At 40.0% G+C, this 18,081-nt stretch overlaps 1 protein-coding gene across 6 annotated transcripts in view; it reads left to right on the forward strand.

Moving 5' to 3' along the window:
• Nucleotides 1-18,081, forward strand: part of APP (amyloid beta precursor protein) — a 280,905-nt gene that overhangs the window by 66,362 nt on the left and 196,462 nt on the right. For all 6 annotated transcript variants that reach the window (XM_039480477.2, XM_039480478.2, XM_039480479.2 and 3 more), the window contains exon 3: nucleotides 15,738-15,867. In XM_039480477.2, coding sequence (XP_039336411.1) covers nucleotides 15,738-15,867 — 130 coding nt within the window. The remainder of the gene's footprint in view (nucleotides 1-15,737; nucleotides 15,868-18,081) is intronic.

Below are 18,081 nucleotides of genomic sequence, written 5' to 3' on the forward strand. Positions count from 1 at the left end.
TTAGAAACCACTCCCATGATCCAGTCACTTCCCACCAGTCCCCACCTCCAACACTGGGGATTACAATTCAACATGAAATTTGGGTGGGGACACAGAGCCAAACTGTGTCAAAGGATTAAGCCATAGAGTGGTTTTTCCAAGCCCTGGACTTTACCAGATTGTTGGTGGCCACCATGAGTGGAGAGAATTAGCCCTTTGCTGTCACCTTCCTCTTGCAATTCTGGTATTATCTATCCTCCTCTGCCTACCACCCACCCACGGAAGTCTTGTAGGATGATACACACCAGCCAGATTCTTATACATTGGCTCCATACGTAAGAAAGAGCCAAAACATCATACCTTGTGACCCATTTTAATGGATTTGGTCTTCATTTTGTAGCAACAGGAAGTCATCAGACTTTAGTATTTCTAAGAGGAGGAGTGAGTGTAGATTTGCATTTAAACAAGTCACCCTCTTGCTTTGTCACTATATCCCTACCATGTATCTTCATTCTCCCAGAGACTGCCATGCCGCAGCCTCTAGCCCTGTGCTGTCCATTACTATAGCTACTGGCCCCATGTGGCTGTTTGGCACTTGAAATGTGGCTAGTGGGAAGTGATGTGTGCTATAAGATGAATACCAATTCTCAAAGATAAAATGTGAGAAAACCTGTAAAATGATCACATTCACTTTTATATAGATTCAACATTGAAATAGTTATGTTTTAAATTTATTGTTAAATACATCATGAATGTTACTGAGTTGAAACTATGCAAGTAAAATTGATTTCACTTGTTTTTTTTGACTTTGCATGTGGCAGCGAGGAAAATGGGATTCCATAGGCAGTTTGCATTCTGTTTCCATTGAACAGGGGTGTTCTCTGGGCTATCCCAAGCCACCAGTGACTCTGGGCCGTAAGGGGCTTAGATCCCATAATCTGGCAAGTGGAAGAGGGAGGTAGAAATGAGGAGTCCCTCCAAACCTTCCACCAGAACTTCACTGCAAGTACAAGTCGGGGAACAAGGCTTGTTTTGGGCCCTTTCAAATACATCTTTCATTAAATACATTCTGATGTAAGATGATGATACCTTTTCCAGAGCCCTGCCATGCCCTCTTCTTCCTTAGGCATATGTCTCTGGGTACTAAGGGTGCAATGATGAACCTCACAAGGCCTATTATTTAAAGAGGGAGAAAAGCTTGTGAAATCACGATTTTAGCAGTCTTAAAAACTAACATGGTGACAGTGACACTAATACCACCAGACCATCGTTGATCATTCACAAAGGGTCAGCTACTACGCTAAGTGCTTGCACTTAATTTTGCCCACTCAGTGACACCTGTGGGGAAGAACCCAAGGAAAGCACCTTGGGGAATTTGCAACATTTAGGGCAAACAGAGAAACTGCACCATCCATGGAGAGGAGCAGTGGCCAGAGAGAGAGGATAGGAAGTATCTAGAGGATAGCAGGTATTCTATGCTGAGAATCAAGCTATGCAAATTTTTTAATGAGGGAAACAATAAGAGAGCAAGCATGATGCAAATGGAAAGGAATTGAAGTATAATTTTTGACAGGGTAAAATCATATCTGTCATGCAGACTGAACACATGTCAAATATTTTATTCAATTCATTAATAAGGTGAATGGTAAGATGTTAAAACTGGTTCGTTTCGACTTGGAGAGATTTAAAATTCCTTCCCCAGCACACTTGATTTGCATGGCTATGAACAGGAATCATCTGGAATGATCTGGAATACCGTGGAATTATTTCCATGGTACAGGAACACGTGCACTGCTATGAGATGTCTACAGTATCCACCCCACCCTTACAGAGTTGTAAGGGTGCAAAATAGCTTGTATGGATGTAAGTAATTAAAGTGTAAGAGTTTTAAGTGTGTAAGTTGTAAAATAGCTTCTTTAGTAGCAAGTCAACCAGAGGAACATGCTGTAGAATCAGATAATCCTTTCCCTACCACCCTCAGGGTTTGAAAGACAACACCTGCTTTTCACTGCTAAGACACCCAGAGCTGTGACAAAAGACATTTCTGTTGTTTAAGCCATTCACAGTAAGGCAGCTTAGCATTTTGAGCAAAGACAAAGACTTACTGTGGCTTCTGTAGGCAAAAGCCCTACAGACCCAAAGCACTGTGAGAATTAACATTTCTAGAGATCATGCCTTACAGTGGATTTTATCCAACACTTAGCTCTGACCTAGAGCACACTAGTCATCATTAGGCAGATGCTTCTGGATGGTCTGTTTCTGGCACAGAGACTGGAGCGGTATGGGCAGGGGCTCTGTATCCATGTTATGCTGAGAAAGCCTCCCGTAAAATGGAGCCTGTGCTTTCCTTTTGCAGAGAACATTTCTTTCCATTGATAGAATTATCTTTTTTTTTTTTCTTTTTTTTTGGATGGCGTCTCACTCTGTCGCCCAGGCTACAGTGCAGTGGCATGATCTCGGCCCATTGCTACCTCTGCCTCCCAGGTTCAAGTTCAAGTGATTCTCGTGCCTCAGCCTCCAGACTAGCCGAGATGACAGGTGCATGCCACCACACCTGGCTAATTTTTGTATTTTGGTAGAGACGGAGAGACTGGTCTTGAACTCCAGTGATTTACCCACCTTGGCCTCCCAAAGTGCTGGGATTACAGGCATGAGCCACGACACCCAACCTTCCATCGATAGAATTCTAAAGAGGTGTTTTTTAGGCAAGAGTTGGCAGAGTGCTGGCCCATAGTCCAGATTTGTCTTCAGGTGGTTTTTACCCACTTCAAATGCAGAGGCCATGATAACTCAATAATAAAGTAATAAATCCATGGTATGACTTAAAATATTTGGTTGTAATATCACAAAGTATGCTTCCGGAACACATTAAGCACATGAGATCCTTACATTGTTCTTTTTGTTTAGTGTTTAGGGTAGTTTGTATGAATCATAGATGACCACAACAGACCCTCAGTTGTTATTTTCGTCTGGCAGTCTTTGATAGAAAAAGGTGCCTTTCCTCTCTTCTATACTAGAAGCAAAAAGCATCTCTCATAGCATGATGGAAACAACTCAAATATGACTATATCAATTATTCATCTTTTTTAAATTTTTTTTGAGACGAGTCCCACTCCGTCAACCAGGCTGGAGTGCAGTGGTACAATCTTGGCTCACTGCAAACTTTGCCTACTGGGCTCAAGCAGTTCTTGTGACTCAGCCTCCCAAGTAGCTGAGATTACAGACACCCACCACCACACCTGGCTAAATTTTTTATTTTTAGTAGAGATGGGGTTTCACCATGTTGGCCAGGCTGGTCTTGAACTCCTGACCTCAAGTGATCCACCTACCTTGGCCTCCCAAAGTGCTGTAATTACAGGCATGAGCCACTGTGCCTGGCAGTTATTCATCATTTAACAGCATAAAGTGGCCACTTGCCTTAATGAGCTATTACAATACTGAAATTTTGGCCTGAGGAATTTATAAATATAAATAGAACAAAACAAAAATAATATTCCCCTTGAAACATATGCTAAAATCTAGGGCTAAAAATTAGAATTATTAGATTTTATCGTCCTATTTCTTTGGGATGAAATGAAGTTTTCAAAAAACAGTTTTTAAAAAAAACCGAAGGCTTTGGGAATTGAGAAGAATAAAGGAAGTGCTCTTCAATTCTGCATCTCAATAATCTATTTCTTCTTAAATTTAATACAAGCAAATGTAGTCAATATATGCTGGGTACTGTTAGGATTTTGTATCAAGTGTTGCTGAGTTGCTGAATATCATTCTTGGCCTATAAGGGCCATATAAATGTATTAATACAATAAAATTGTGAAGAAAATGGAAACTGCCAAGGTAGAATGAGGTTACAAATTAGAGGGTCTTATTCTGGAGATAAGTGGGAGCTATGGGAGATTTTTAGCATGTGTGTTTTGTGGTCAAGACACTCTTAGAAAAATTAGCTTGTTTCCAAGACTAGGTTAGACTCGGGAGAGAAGGAATTCAAATTACAAAAAATAGTGTGAAAAGCGTTGTGAGAGATTATCCTGTTTATCCTGTCACTTGCGATACCCTGAGGTGCTGTGTTAAGGGCATCATTGCTCTTTGACACCCGAACAGTCCAGGAAGGCTGCATCTTCATTCAGTCTTTAGACCGTGTCCTCACAGTCTTGAGCCATGTCCTCACTTTATGGTAGAAGAACGCAGGCAAGTGTGACTTACTGTTAGTTAAACAAGAAATTGGATGAGTCCCCATACTATTCTTCCTCTTTTAAAGAGAGAAATTGAAACAGGCTCCTCCAGCCTCTGTATTCCTATTAATAACATGCAGTGCACTTCCCGGAGCTAGCGGCTTCTAAAGGTGTTGATGTCTCTGGTAACTTACACTGTGGGGCAGGTCTCTGGAGGGAACTTTGAACAAAGTAAGCCTCAAATACAGGCAGAGATTTCCAATTGGGAAAGTTATACAGGTGAACGTGGCTTTGTTTATAATCTCTTTTTATTGAATTATGGGTATATTCTCTTTTTCCTGTTTTCTTTTCCACCCTTTAACAATATCTATTCTCTGCCACTTTAACCTTCTGTCTTTAAATGAACACTTGTTTGTCTGTAGTAATAGGATCAGCAAACTAAGGACAGCAGTGCCTGAACAAAGCAAAAACTGCTGTTAGACGAGTTGAGCAAAACCATTTCCTTTGCCCAATTTTCTACTCTAAAATACCTAACTGAACATGGGGTTCTCAGGTAAGAATTATTTCTCAACTTTTCTTTTTTCTTTTTCTTTTTTTTTTTTTTTTTTTTTTTTTTTTGAGACAGAGTCTCTCTCTGTTGCCAGGCGCCAGGCTGGAGTGCAGTGGCACAATCTCAGCTCACTGCAACCTCCGTCTGCTGGGTTCAAGCAATTCTCTTGCCTTAGCCCCCCAAGTGGCTGGGACTACAGGCATGCACCACATGCCCAGCTAATTTTTGTGGGGTTTTTTTTTTTTTTTTTTTTTTTTTAAGTACAGACGGGGGTTCACCATGTTGGCCAGGATGGTCTCTATCTCTTGACCTCATGATCTGTCCGCCTCGGCCTCCCAAAGTGCTGGAATTACAGGTGTGAGCCACCGTGCCCGCCCGGCCTCTTTTTTCATTCTATAGTATGTATGGAATTAAATAAAAAGCGAACAACAAAGGTGGTCTTTTTAATCTTACCAAGTTGGGAGGTATATTGTATACATCATCCAGTGGGAGAAGCCCTGGTACGTTCTTGACCATTATTACTTTGCTATGAACACCTTCCAACCTTGTAGCCTGAAAATTGACTGACAAATCATAGGCACATATATGGTGTGGTTTTGGAATTGGAAAGATCCCAAGATTCTTATTAAGTGAGTCAGTTTTTGAACAGAGGGATCAGACTACCTATATGTGAGTATGGATGTATTTTATGCATTAGTGGTCTGTATAAATGTAAGGATTACTTTACTGACCGTAGGATTTATTCTAGGGCTAAAAAAGTTGAAGCCGGTTTGGATATTTTAAAACAAGAAAATCAGCCCTAGATCGAAAGAGAGAGAATATGAGAATCGAGACTATGTGTATACATCTGCTTTTGTTTTCACATTTGTGTCCTGGCCTATTTATTTTGGTTTCTCTCCCATCTCTTCCCCTCCCCCACCCCATTTGTTTTCATTCAGCTCTTTGAAATTTGAACAGCTTAGCCATCAAACGAGGTTCTTTGACAGTATTTTTCAACTCTGAATATGAAAGTGTGGCTGTAACAATGTATTTATATAGAATGTCAGAAGCAGAGTTGGGCCAGATTATTGGGAAATATGCAAACGACCTGCAGCATTTTACCGCCTTTGCTTTTACATAAGGCCATCATTTGGAAACACAGCACACTGATGCATCCCATTATTGCGGCAGCGTTTCATCAGCTGCACGCTGCCTCTCAGCTCCTCATTAAGTTGCAAGCAGAGAACGTTTTCGTTTTCCAATTCTTTCTCAATTAAATTAGAGATTCTATTTTCAGTATTCCTCATTATTCAAAGCATTTATGTTGAGAACAGTTTAAGATGTGATTTTTCTTTATATTCCAGAAAAATTGAAAGTGTCATTGAAATCCAGAAACAGAAGTATATATTGTCTAGGACATGCCTTGTCTTGGTTTATATGCCAAAGTCTGAGTAGTTTAAAATTTATAGTTAATATACTGTTTGAATGCATAGAAATGGCATCTATTTTAGTTGGTCCAGTTTCATCTTACATAAAATGGAGCGATTACTAACTCAGGATCATGCTGTGCTACACATAAAACATTTGCAATGATGTCTAGCACTTAGGAATCCCTCAGTTACGACAATTTTCTTATTCTCTTCTTGGATATGTTCTTTGAAAAAGGAATTGGTATGGAAAAGCTTTGAGAAGATGAAAATACACAAGATAGGCTAGCTCTGAAACAGGATTCTCTATTTCATGTGTATATTCATATATGCTAGCTGCAGTCATGCAGATATCATTTGGATCTTGGGGCTTTTTTCCTTTTTCAGATGCAGTTATAAATTTAGAGAAGTGGTTGTTCCTCTGGACTAAATATTTATTTAAATTTTCAGTGCTTAAATGCAAAATTCTATGCATATGTACAAGCGGAAAGAATAGTAAAGTGAACCCTCCCATCTACCTGTCACTCAATTGCAGTAATGATCAAATTTAGTCACTCTTGTTGCTGAGTAAGTCTGGAATACAAGCAAGGTTTTTATTTGAACTATTCAGGGTCTCCAGCAATTCCAGCAAAACACATGCAAGTTTGTTGCTCGCCTCTGTTAGTGACCTGTAAATTAAGATGTGCTAATGCATCACATGTTATTCATTGACCTTCTGCTTATAAGTTTAAAACAATTTATTAGTACCACATAGTTTTTATAGTGTTTTCAAAAAGAATATCTCTGAGAATTTGGTTAAAGATGAATTTAAAAATTGAATGACTAAATAGAAAAGTAGGCAAACTGTTTTCAGAATTAGTAGCAATTTCTAATTCCATTTACTCTGTTCATTAACTTTGCTTTCAGCCTTTTGTTAGCCACATTCGATTTTGTGTTTTTGAAATGCCTTTGGTCATTGTAAGACTTTTGGCGTTCACCACTGGTCCTAGGTGCCCTGTTTACAAAAGGGACTTTTAGGTTCTCCGTTTGTTTTTCATGTTGGGAATGGAGACACGTTTCTGTAGGACTCTGGCAACATATGTCTTTAAAAAGTTTTTTTAAAAATATTTCTCTTCCTGACTTTCTTAAATATCATCAGTGTCTTTTCTTGCTTTATGTATTTAGCAACTTAAATGTCATCTTGTCTGAGATCAGTATATTTCCAACTTGGAGCAATAGTGAAAAAGAGGCTTCAGATTTTTAAAATTCGGAACAAAAACATTCCGATGGTGACCAGATTTAAAGGTATTTTTCAGTAGACAAAACTACTTAGACCACCAATAATAAGCTTTTAATATGGATCTAAAATTGTTTCTATTCTACCTCTTTACTGGTGGTTAGTATTCGGAATCTCTTATGCACTCTTAACACTTCATATACTGATACATTCACTTTGAATGATAAAAATGGCTCTATGATCCGGTAGGTAGGCTGCTTTTCAGATTCCTATACTAACTGAATGAATGGGCCCTGTTAGCCTAAGTGAGAGCTTGACTTGTCACTCTTCCTAAATGTCTTTCTTAGCTGAGTGCTTATTTATATTAATCTTCTGCTTCTTATAGCAAATGCTGTGATTTGTATAAGCTGTCATATCTACTTGGAAGAACAATATTGAAAGGCATTGAGATACTTATTTTCCTCAAAATCTCGTAATCCAACAACTATTTAGAATATCTTATTTAAGAAATAGATTTGTAATACCCAATGGGAACTTAATAAACACTGAATGTCCCTGATTGAATGGATTCTGACCTAACCAGAAATAATCATTAAATATTTATCAGATACTTATTGTGCTATCCCAAGGTTGGCCACTGTTGAGGGAACACCAGATGAGTCATATTGTCCCTGCCTTCAAGAATTGTATATTCTAATAGGACAGACAGCCCATCAGCAGAATAGGAGGTGGAAAGTGGTCAGGGATCAGGTAACACAATCAAGGAAAGTGGAGGCTGAAAGGGTAGGATAGAATGTTCTGCACACAGAGATTGAGGGGATCGTGCAATAGGAATTAGTGAACCAGCATGTGAGCTGGGCCTTTTTCTTGGCATTTGTTCAACTGGAAGGAGCATAAAGCTACTAAAGTAGCTTATGTTTAGAGATAGGACTTATTGAAGGGGACAGGGGATCTCCTGGAATCCAAATGCACATCCTAAGACTCACAAGAGTTAAAGGGCACCTGGACACCTGTCAGATCCTGTCTCTGCCAGCTCCAGTCTTGTCTGTTTCTCATCTTCCCTTGTCTTCCTGGTTATTTCCCTCTTTTCCTTCCCTGGACTGATTGCTTCTTCCAGATGCCTAGTTTGAATCCACCCATGGGTTTTTTGGGGGTTTTCTTTGGTTTTTTTTTTTTTTTTTTTTGAGTCAGGGTCTTGCTCTGTTGCCCAGACTGGAGTGCAGTGACATGATCATGGTTCACTGCAGCCTCGACCTTCTTGCTTAAGCTGTCCTCCCACCTCAGCCTCCCAAGTAGCCCGGACTATAGGCGCAAGCCACCATGCACCAATGGGTGTAAACATGCCATCTCTGGCGCAGACTTATCCTCACCGCTAGTCAGGTTTCTTCCTTATCTAGGGACAGCATGTGTGTGTTCACGAAAGCCCTTGAGGTAGAGAATGCAACATACAGTTTGGTTTTCATGGGCTCTAATGAGCTATAGGGATGGTGCTGCAGAGTTGAAATACTGTCACTAAATGAGTCCTCCTTCAGAGGGCTGAGGGTGGAAGCACCACATAAAAGGAGTTGGGGGTCAGCAACCTCCTGATAGCCTGAAAGCCAAAGGTAACGGATGTGGGGCTCCACGGGGAGGCTATAGCATGCCACATTGTGTTTTCTGCCCTTCAGGAAAGTTCCTTTTCACCAGGCAAGCGGTACAGATAGGTACTTAACAGCCATGTGAGGCACACTGATAAATACCAGAAAACATTGCCTAAGAGGGGTTAGCATTATTTCAGTGTGAGAGGAGGAGGTTTGTCTAGATGGGGAGAGCCCAATGGGCTTGGGCATTTGAAGTGTAGTCTACGGGATCTTAGGTAAGAGTGTGTTTGGAACACAGTATTTATGTATGTATTTATACAGCAAATGCTCTGTGTGGCTGTAATTTTGGAAAAATTGTAGGAATTGAGGACAGCGTATTTTTCTACTAGCTGACAGAGGCCTAGGTTTGCTTCTGCTTTAAGTATAAATATCTCGACTGCTTTTTAAAAAAAGAAAGTCAAGAAAATGACTGGAGTTGGGTTTCACGTAAGGAACATTTTAGAAAAGGAGTATGAGACTCAGCATTTGCTGATGTTTGCTGTATTTGCAGATTATTTGCACTGCTTGTCATATTAGCAGCACATGTATGTTTTGGAAAACAAATGCAAATTAAACAGCTGAAGGAACTTTTATCTTTTATCTTTATTTCCTATGTAAGAGATGTTGCAAATAAAATATTAAAACATTGAACTGATGATTATAATTATAGTAGTCCTTCCTTATCTGCAGAGGACGTGTTCCAAGAACCCCAGTGAATGCCCAAAACCTTGGATAGTACCAAACCCAATATGTACTATGATTTTTTTCCTGTGTGTACATACCTGTGATAAAGTTGAATTTACAAATTAGGCATAGTGAACGATTAACAACAACAAATGATAAAATAGGACAATTGTGACACTATTGCTACCATTACTACTCTTGTCCTTTAAATCAAATAAGAGTTACTTGAACACAAGTGCTATGATCAGGTGACCACTGGGCAGGTAGCATGTACAGCATGGAGACACTGGAAAAGGGATGATTCACTTTCTGGACAAATTAGCGTTTGGGTATGGATTTGAGATTTCATCACACTACTCAGAATGGTGTACAATTTAAAACTTACTGTTGGCCAGGGAGTGGTGGCTCATGCTTGTAATCCTAGCACTTTGGGAGCCAAGACAGGAGGCTGTCTTGAGGCCAAGAGGACCAGGCTGGGCCACATAGGATGACCCGTCTCTTTCTTAAAATTAAATATAAAAGAAAAATAAAATTTCGTGTATATTTTTAGAACTCTCCATTTAATATTTTTGGACTGAAACCATGGAAAGCAAAACCACAGATAGGGAGGACTACTGTAATTATGATAAAAATCAGGAACTTATCTAGCCATGAGGACATTTATGTTTCTGATTATTTTAATTTGTATTCTTGACTAAAATGAACTATATTTATGTCTTTAAATATAAATTAACTATATTCATATCTTTATAAATATAAATGAACTATGTATTTAGTTCACAGAAAAGCTTTTTTTTCTCTCTGAATATATACTGGGGCTATTTAATAAAAACCTAGATATGATATTGGGGGTTTTCATAGGAATTTTAAATTTTAACATGTTTCTTTTTGTTTTCTTTTGTTTTGTTGTTTGCTTTCTGAGTCGGGAGTTGGCTGTGCATGTGGCAATTGCTTTATCTAAAGGTTCTTGCTCTGCTTCAGAAATTTTGTTACCTTGATTGCTAATGTTCTCCCCCTTTAAATAAACCTCCCGATCTTAGAACAGCAAAATTGTTCTTTGTCAAATTTAAATTAGTAATCCCTTATCTCTGAATAAAAGTAACAGTCAGGTTGAATTTACTGAGTCAATTTTAATAATTAGGGCAGTACAAAAACTATGCATGGGCTTTATGTAGTTCAAATTTTACAGCGTCCACAACCATCTGCATATTAACAATTGTCATTGTCAGTGTTATGGAGAGAGAAGCTGAAGCACAGAAAATAACACATATGTCCTAGATTTCATGGTGGGAATTGGAAGTAAATTCTGTGTTTGGCTGATCTTTAGGGAAGAGCTCCATCTTTATGGATTTTAATATGTCAATTTTCGATTCTGCCTGCTTGGAAATAGTCAACCTAATCAGGGCCTGTTACTGCCCTGCTGCACCAACTATTACCATAGGAATCTGAAGATGTTACACAACCCAGTGTGAAAAAGAGATCCTGTTCTTCTGGTAATCAATTTGAACCCTACAAACAATTTGTTGGTTTTACATTGTAAAGAGGGAACCATGATGTGAATATGTCTGCTACTGGGTCTGTAGAAAACCAAGGAGTCCTGAGGAAATTCTCAACTGGGTTGTATTTCAGTGAAGTGGCAGCTAGAATCCCTTTAGAAAATGCAGTAATTCACGCTTTACTGCACATAAAGTTGTGTCCCTCAGGGTGGACTCTCAAGTGTCATAGAGTTTATGACTCATGAGTGCTATAGTTTTATAAACAGTAAAGGTGGTGGGAGAATTATATTCCTGTGCAAAAAGCCACTTCTCCTTTGATTATATAGAAAAAAGCCAGGGGATTATTAACATTTTTAGTGGCATTTTAAAGTTAAGGATTTTCTGGGATCTGAAGTGGCCACACTGAGATATTAAGATACTTAAGAACAAAGTAAAATGCAGAGAAGTATTAATAGCTGGATCCCTCTGGAGCTGGGTTACTGTGGCAGTGAATTCAAGAATAACTCTCTCAACACCCACCCCAGGATTCTGATTTAGAGTTTTTTGTGTGTGTGTCCTCATAGCATGTACCTCTGCCACTGAGTTTCTCCCTTGCTGCTGCACTGATTGATACATTATTTTTAAATTTTTGTTTTTAAAATAGACTGTTTCTTAGAGCAGTTTTAGGTTCACAGAAAAATTGAGAGGAAGATACAGAGGTTTCCCATACACCTGCTCCCTCCACACATGCTCGGCCTCTCCTATTATCAGCATCCTCCAGAGAGTGGTACCTTTGTTACAGTCGCTGAGCTGACATTGATACATCACCATCACCAGAAGTCCATAGTTTCCATGAGGTTCACTCTCGGTGGTACACATTTTTTGGGTTTGGACAAATGCATAATGACCTCTGTTCATCACTGCAGTATCATTGAGAGTTTCACTGCCTAAAAATCCTCTGTGCTCTCCCTGTTCATCCTCCGCCTCCACTGCCCAAACCTCTGGCAACCACTGATGTTTTTAGTCTCCATAGTTTTGCCTTTTCCAGAATGTCATATAGTAGGAACCACACACAGTATGGAACCTTTTCAGGTGGGCTTCTTTCACTTAGCAATATTAGTTAAGTTCCTCCATGACTTTTCATGGGTTCATTTAAGTGCTGAGTAACACTCCATTGTCTAGGTGTGTACCCCATAGTATTATTTATCCATTCACAGTACCTTATTTTTTAACTGATTTTTGGGCAGACTGGGACTAAGGTGAGATAAACAAGGAGTTGACATTAAGAATGTTTAACGAGGCTGGGCGCAGTGGCTCATGCTTGTAATCCCAGCACTTTCAGAGGCCAAAGAGGGTGGATCACCAGGTCAGGAGTTCAACACCCACCTGTCCAACACAGTGAAACCCCGTCTCTACTAAAAATACAAAAATTAGCTGGGTGTGGTGGCAGGCACCTGTAATCTCAGTTACTTACGAGGCTGAGGCAGGAGAATCGCTTGAACCCGGGAAGTGGAAGTTGCAGTGAGCCGAGAGTGCGCTACTGCACTCTAGCCTGGGCGACAGAGCCAGACTCCATCTCAAAAAAATAAAAAATTAAAAAAAAAAATGTTTAATGAAATATTTTTAAGAATCAAAATTACTGGCCGGGCGCGGTGGCTCAAGCCTGTAATCCCAGCACTTTGGGAGGCTGAGGCGGGTGGATCACAAGGTCAAGAGATCGAGACCATCCCGGTCAACATGGTGAAACCCCGTCTCTACTAAAAATACAAAAAATTAGCTGGGCACGGTGGCGCGTGCCTGTAATCCCAGCTACTCAGGAGGCTGAGGCAGGAGAATTGCCTGAACCCAGGAGGCGGAGGTTGCGGTGAGCCGAGATCGCGCCATTGCACTCCAGCCTGGGTAACAAGAGCGAAACTCCGTCTCAAAAAAAAAAAAAAAAAATTAGCTGGGCATGGTGGTGCATGCCTGTAATCCCAGCTACTCAGGAGGCTGAGGCAGGAGAATTGCCTGAACCCAGGAGGCGGAGGTTGCGGTGAGCCGAGATCGCGCCATTGCACTCCAGCCTGGGTAACAAGAGCAAAACTCCGTCTCAAAAAAAAAAAAAAAAAAAAGAATCAAAATTACTGCAAAAATCCTCCACGATGAACAAAATAACATTTTAAACAAAGATTGAGTCATGCTGAGTCCTCTGAATGTCACTGACAATCATAAGCAAAATTCCATGTATCGTCTGACTCACCCCATGGAGATTATCTTGCTCAGAAACGTTGTTCTCCGTCCAGGGAAGGCACTGCTTCTCCTGTAGCCTTCTCAGGTTGAAGTTCTTTTCTCAGAATCCTCCAAGTGTTGCCCTTAGAGGTGGAGAGGTGGGGATGTCCTCTTTTCTTCTTCATTTTTGTTGCAAAACCACTCTTCCTTTCTGTTCTGTAAAAGCATCGCCCCTGACCCTGTCATACTGTGAAGTGCATTCAGACTAGATCACTTCACTTCCCCACCTCGGTCATTTGCAGACCTCTTTCTGCCTCATCAACGTTCCCCACTCAGACTTTGTCATCTAGTGTTGCTCCTCATTTCATGATTCTTAAGTGATCCTATTATCGATCTCAGTGATTCTTCCAATATTCCAGTTTCTCAGTTCATTATTCTCATTCCTCCAGTGACCCTGTTTTCAATATTCGCCATCACCCATTCCTTAAAATGGTCATGCTGTACTCCTTGCAATGACCAATCTGCAACTCCTCTAAAATGTTAATTTCCATTATCTGACTCTGCAAGTACTACGTATTACCACCTCACTTTCTCCAGTCCTGTACACCACACATTCTTTAGCCCCTAGAGTGTGATCAGTGGACTCACCCTCCATTGGTCCTACCATCTTTTTTTTTTTAGACAGAGTCTCACTCCGTCACCTTAGGCTAGAGCGCAGTAGTGCGATCTCGGCTCAGTGCAATGTCTGCTTTTCAGGTTTAAGCAGTTTTCCTGCCTCAGCCTCCTGAGTAGCTGGGATTACAGGCATGCACCACCACGCACAGCTTATTTTTGTATTTTTAGTAGAGATGGGGTTTCACCATGTTGACCAGGCTGGTCTCGAACTCCTGACCTTGTAATCTGTCCGCCTCGGTCTCGCACAGTGCTGGGATTACAGGTCCTATCACCTTTTAACTGTGTATAACTCCCCTCATGTTCTTACTTTTGCTACTTCAGATTACACGGCCCAGTGTTCTAATCATTCCCTTTCTTATACTGTCAGTTCTCTCTATTAATTGTTATTTATCTGGCAAAACAGTCACCCTGGCGAAATGCAAGATTTATGTAAGGGAATGCACATTTTAGAAATAGATTTTTGTGTCTATGTTTTTCTTTCAAATCTCCACTCATTAATAAGTAGAAGTGGTTTGATAGTTCACAAACATAATTTAATTGATCAAGTTTCACATTTCATTCTGTAAGTGCTCAGTAAACGCCATGATTCATGCACAACAGTAATCAAAGCGAGGCACTGTAGTTAGTTATAGGAGCAAAGAGAATTCATGGGTTTATTTTTATATAAATGATGCCCTTGAGAACTTTTTGATAAATTATTTTTATGTAAATTACTTGGAATAAGAGCAGGATTTTTATATAGAAAACTTTCTGTATGTCATATCCTGTAAAATGTTTGTCCAGTTAGTGAGATATAGGAGGAGGTTGAATTTAAGTAAAGATAATATTCCCAGCCACATCTATAATATTTATTTAGGACATTACAGACTATTATCTCACACCAATTTATTTCATAGCAAAAATCACCTCACACTTGTAAGAATCCTCTCTTTCCCCTTCTTGTTTCTATTTTAGCTTTCCTGGAAAAATAATATTTTAAGTCTGAATAAATGCTATAAATTCGAAGTTGCATTGCTTAGTTTTGTTTTATTTTTTTTTTTTGAGATGGAGTCTCGCTCTGTAGCCCAGACGGGAGTGCAGTGGTGCAATCTTGGCAACCTCTGCCTCCCGAGTTCTGGTTCAAACAGTTCTCTACCTCAGCCTCCCAAGTAGCTGAGATTACAGGCCCTAGCCACCATGCCCAGCTAATTTTTGTATTTTTTAGTAGAGATGGGGTTTCACATTGTTGACCAGGCTGGTCTCAAACTCCTGAACTCGTGATCCGCCCACCTCTGTCTCCCAAAGTGCTGGGATTACAGGCGTGAGCCACTGCACCTGGCTGCATCGCTTAGTGTTTTGAATGGAATGACTAGGTGCTTGTCATTTGTATCTTTTCCTTTCTACTGAAGTTCTTTAGTTTGGTCGGCAGTAGAGCAGGCTTGACTGTTAGGGTATAGCAGTACAAGTTGAATATCCCAGATTTAAAAATCCTAAGTCTGAAATGCTCAAAAATCCAGAACTTTTTGAGTGCCAACATGATGCTCAAAAGAAATGCTCTTTGGAGTATTTTGGACTTTGTGGATTTGAAGTGCTCAGCCATGAAGTATATAATGCAGATGTTCCAAAATTGGAAAAATTCGGAGACCTTTAGCACTTCCGGTCCCAAGCATTTTGGATAAGGGACACTCCACCTGTACCTTACAGTAGAGACTCAGATGCTTGTACATGCCAGCCCCTGACTCAAGTAACAATTTATTCTTTTTGTGTGCTCTTCCAGGTCTACCCTGAACTGCAGATCACCAATGTGGTAGAAGCCAACCAACCAGTGACCATCCAGAACTGGTGCAAGCGGGACCGCAAGCAGTGCAAGACCCATCCCCACATTGTGATTCCCTACCGCTGCTTAGGTGAGCCGGCCAGCCGCGGAGCTGCTGCTGACTGGGGGCCTGGTCTTAGGGAAGAAAAAGAAGCTGCTCCTCTTAGGTCGCATGCATAGACTTGTTCTTCGTCACATTGCCACTCTGTGTTGTACTGTGTTTTGGACTCTTGCAGTTACAGTCTGTGCACTGACACTATAGGAGCAGTATTTTTAAGTTCCCTGCCTCAGAATGAATTTACCCAGGATGTTTATTGAAATTACAAATTCCGGGGCCAGTCCCATGACTCCTGAATGAAAAATGCCTAGTAGTAGATCTGGGAATTCTTACTTTAACATATTCCGTAGATGATTCTTATGTATACTAACTAGATTTGTGGAACTGGGGCCTTGTGCGTTTCTTCACATAGACTTCCTTTTATTTATTTATTTTTTTGAGATGGAGTCTCACTCTGTCACCTAGGCTGGAGTGCAGTGGCACGATCTCGGCTCACTGCAACCTCCACCTGCTGGGTTCAAGCAATTCTCCTGCCTCAGCCTCTTCAGTAGCTGAAACTAGAGGCGTGTGCCACCATACTCAACTAATTTTTGTATTTTTAATAGAGATGGGGTTTCACCATGCTGGCCAGGCTGGTCTCGAACTCCTGACCTCGTGATCTGCCTGCCTCAGCCTCCCAGAGTGCTGGGATTACAGGTGTGAGCCACTGTACCCAGCCCACATAGACTTTCTAGAAGAAAGAATCTAATGTAAAGCTGCAACATTTTGCTAATTTCTAAAAAAAATTTAAAAAGCTTTTCTACAATAAGTACTACTCTTATTTGGTGATGGTAGAGGAATTGGAATTGGGAAAGCTTTTATTCTGCTTACATCAAACTGGAGGACAGTTTGATCACTAATGTTTACTGTGTGTTTCTTTCACAAACCTCAAATTTACTTCAACCTTTTATTTTAAAAATTGAGTAGTTTTATGTGGTATCATGCTCTTTGCCTCTGGAAACTGTCATACTCCATATTTAATCTGACTTGGTTATTAGTCTGTTCCTAGTTGTTACTTTTATGTGCCCAGTCATTGCAGAAGTCAAGTTCTTTGCTCTGATATTTTACATCTAGATGTTTTCCACAAGTGTATTCATCAGTAGGCAGGTTGTAAATAGGGTGTAGAGATTATCTGTGGAGATTGTATACAAATATCGATGTACATTCTGATAACTTCTTGTAAAGGTTTAAAGGAATATTTCAAAGAAAATCCAACAGCAAACTTAGAAAGTAAAGGATAATTACTGAAGATTCCGGAGATCTATATAATAAATACATGGTCAAAAAATGAACATCATAAGAGCATACTGCTTGCTGTTCATTCGTGTGCATAATTTGAGAAGTAAAATGAAGACATTGGGCATTAGAATAAATATTTCACCTGGTGGATTTATTCGCAATGTAATTTACTCATAACGGGATTGATGAAGAGAGTGTAGAAAACTAGATTCTTAAACATTTGATAATTCAGGAGTTTTCCTTGTTCCTCCTTACTCCTTGTTTCTAAATGCTTTATAAGTCATCTTAATGCTTTTCTGGCTGATCAAAAAGTGCAGTTTAATAAGATGAAAATAAGCAGCACTTAAATGTTAGATACAGAACTCCTACTCAACAAAATATAGAGGTCATCTGTCTCTAGGAACTGTGTATTTTATACTAAGTTATCACACCAGGAAATAATGCACAGAGACTTAACAGTTCAGTGCAAGTTAGGAAGTAGATCATAAATCTGTTAATTTGATGGGCCAGGCTTTGTTAATGATTTGTTTCTCTTGGTTCTAACTTGTTCTATGAAGTATTCCAAATACATTTTCATTGGAATGTAAGCTCACTGAGAAGAGCTAGTAGATCTTTGGATGGGTATTATTGCTCCTGGAATGACACTGAAAACTGCAGTCATGTTTCAGGAGTGAACTTATGTTTAAATATCATTTTACATAGATCTTTCTGCTTCATATTCTGTTGGGAAAGTTTGTATTAAAGTTGATGGAAAGATGAAATCCACATTAAGATTGTAATTTACCACCTAGTGCCAATTGTTGTAGCAAATATCATTTGAACCCCAAGTCTCTTTAATCCTCTCTGCTGACCACTTCCTTTGTCCCTGCTCTTCAAGCCTCCCCATCTCAGAAAAGCTCTCCTTCCTCTGAGATTTCATGGCTCAAGCCTGTAATCCCAACACTGTGGGAGGCTGAGGTGGGCCAATTC

The sequence above is a fragment of the Saimiri boliviensis genome, chromosome 18 (assembly GCF_048565385.1).
Source record: "Saimiri boliviensis isolate mSaiBol1 chromosome 18, mSaiBol1.pri, whole genome shotgun sequence".
Lineage (NCBI taxonomy): Eukaryota > Metazoa > Chordata > Mammalia > Primates > Cebidae > Saimiri > Saimiri boliviensis.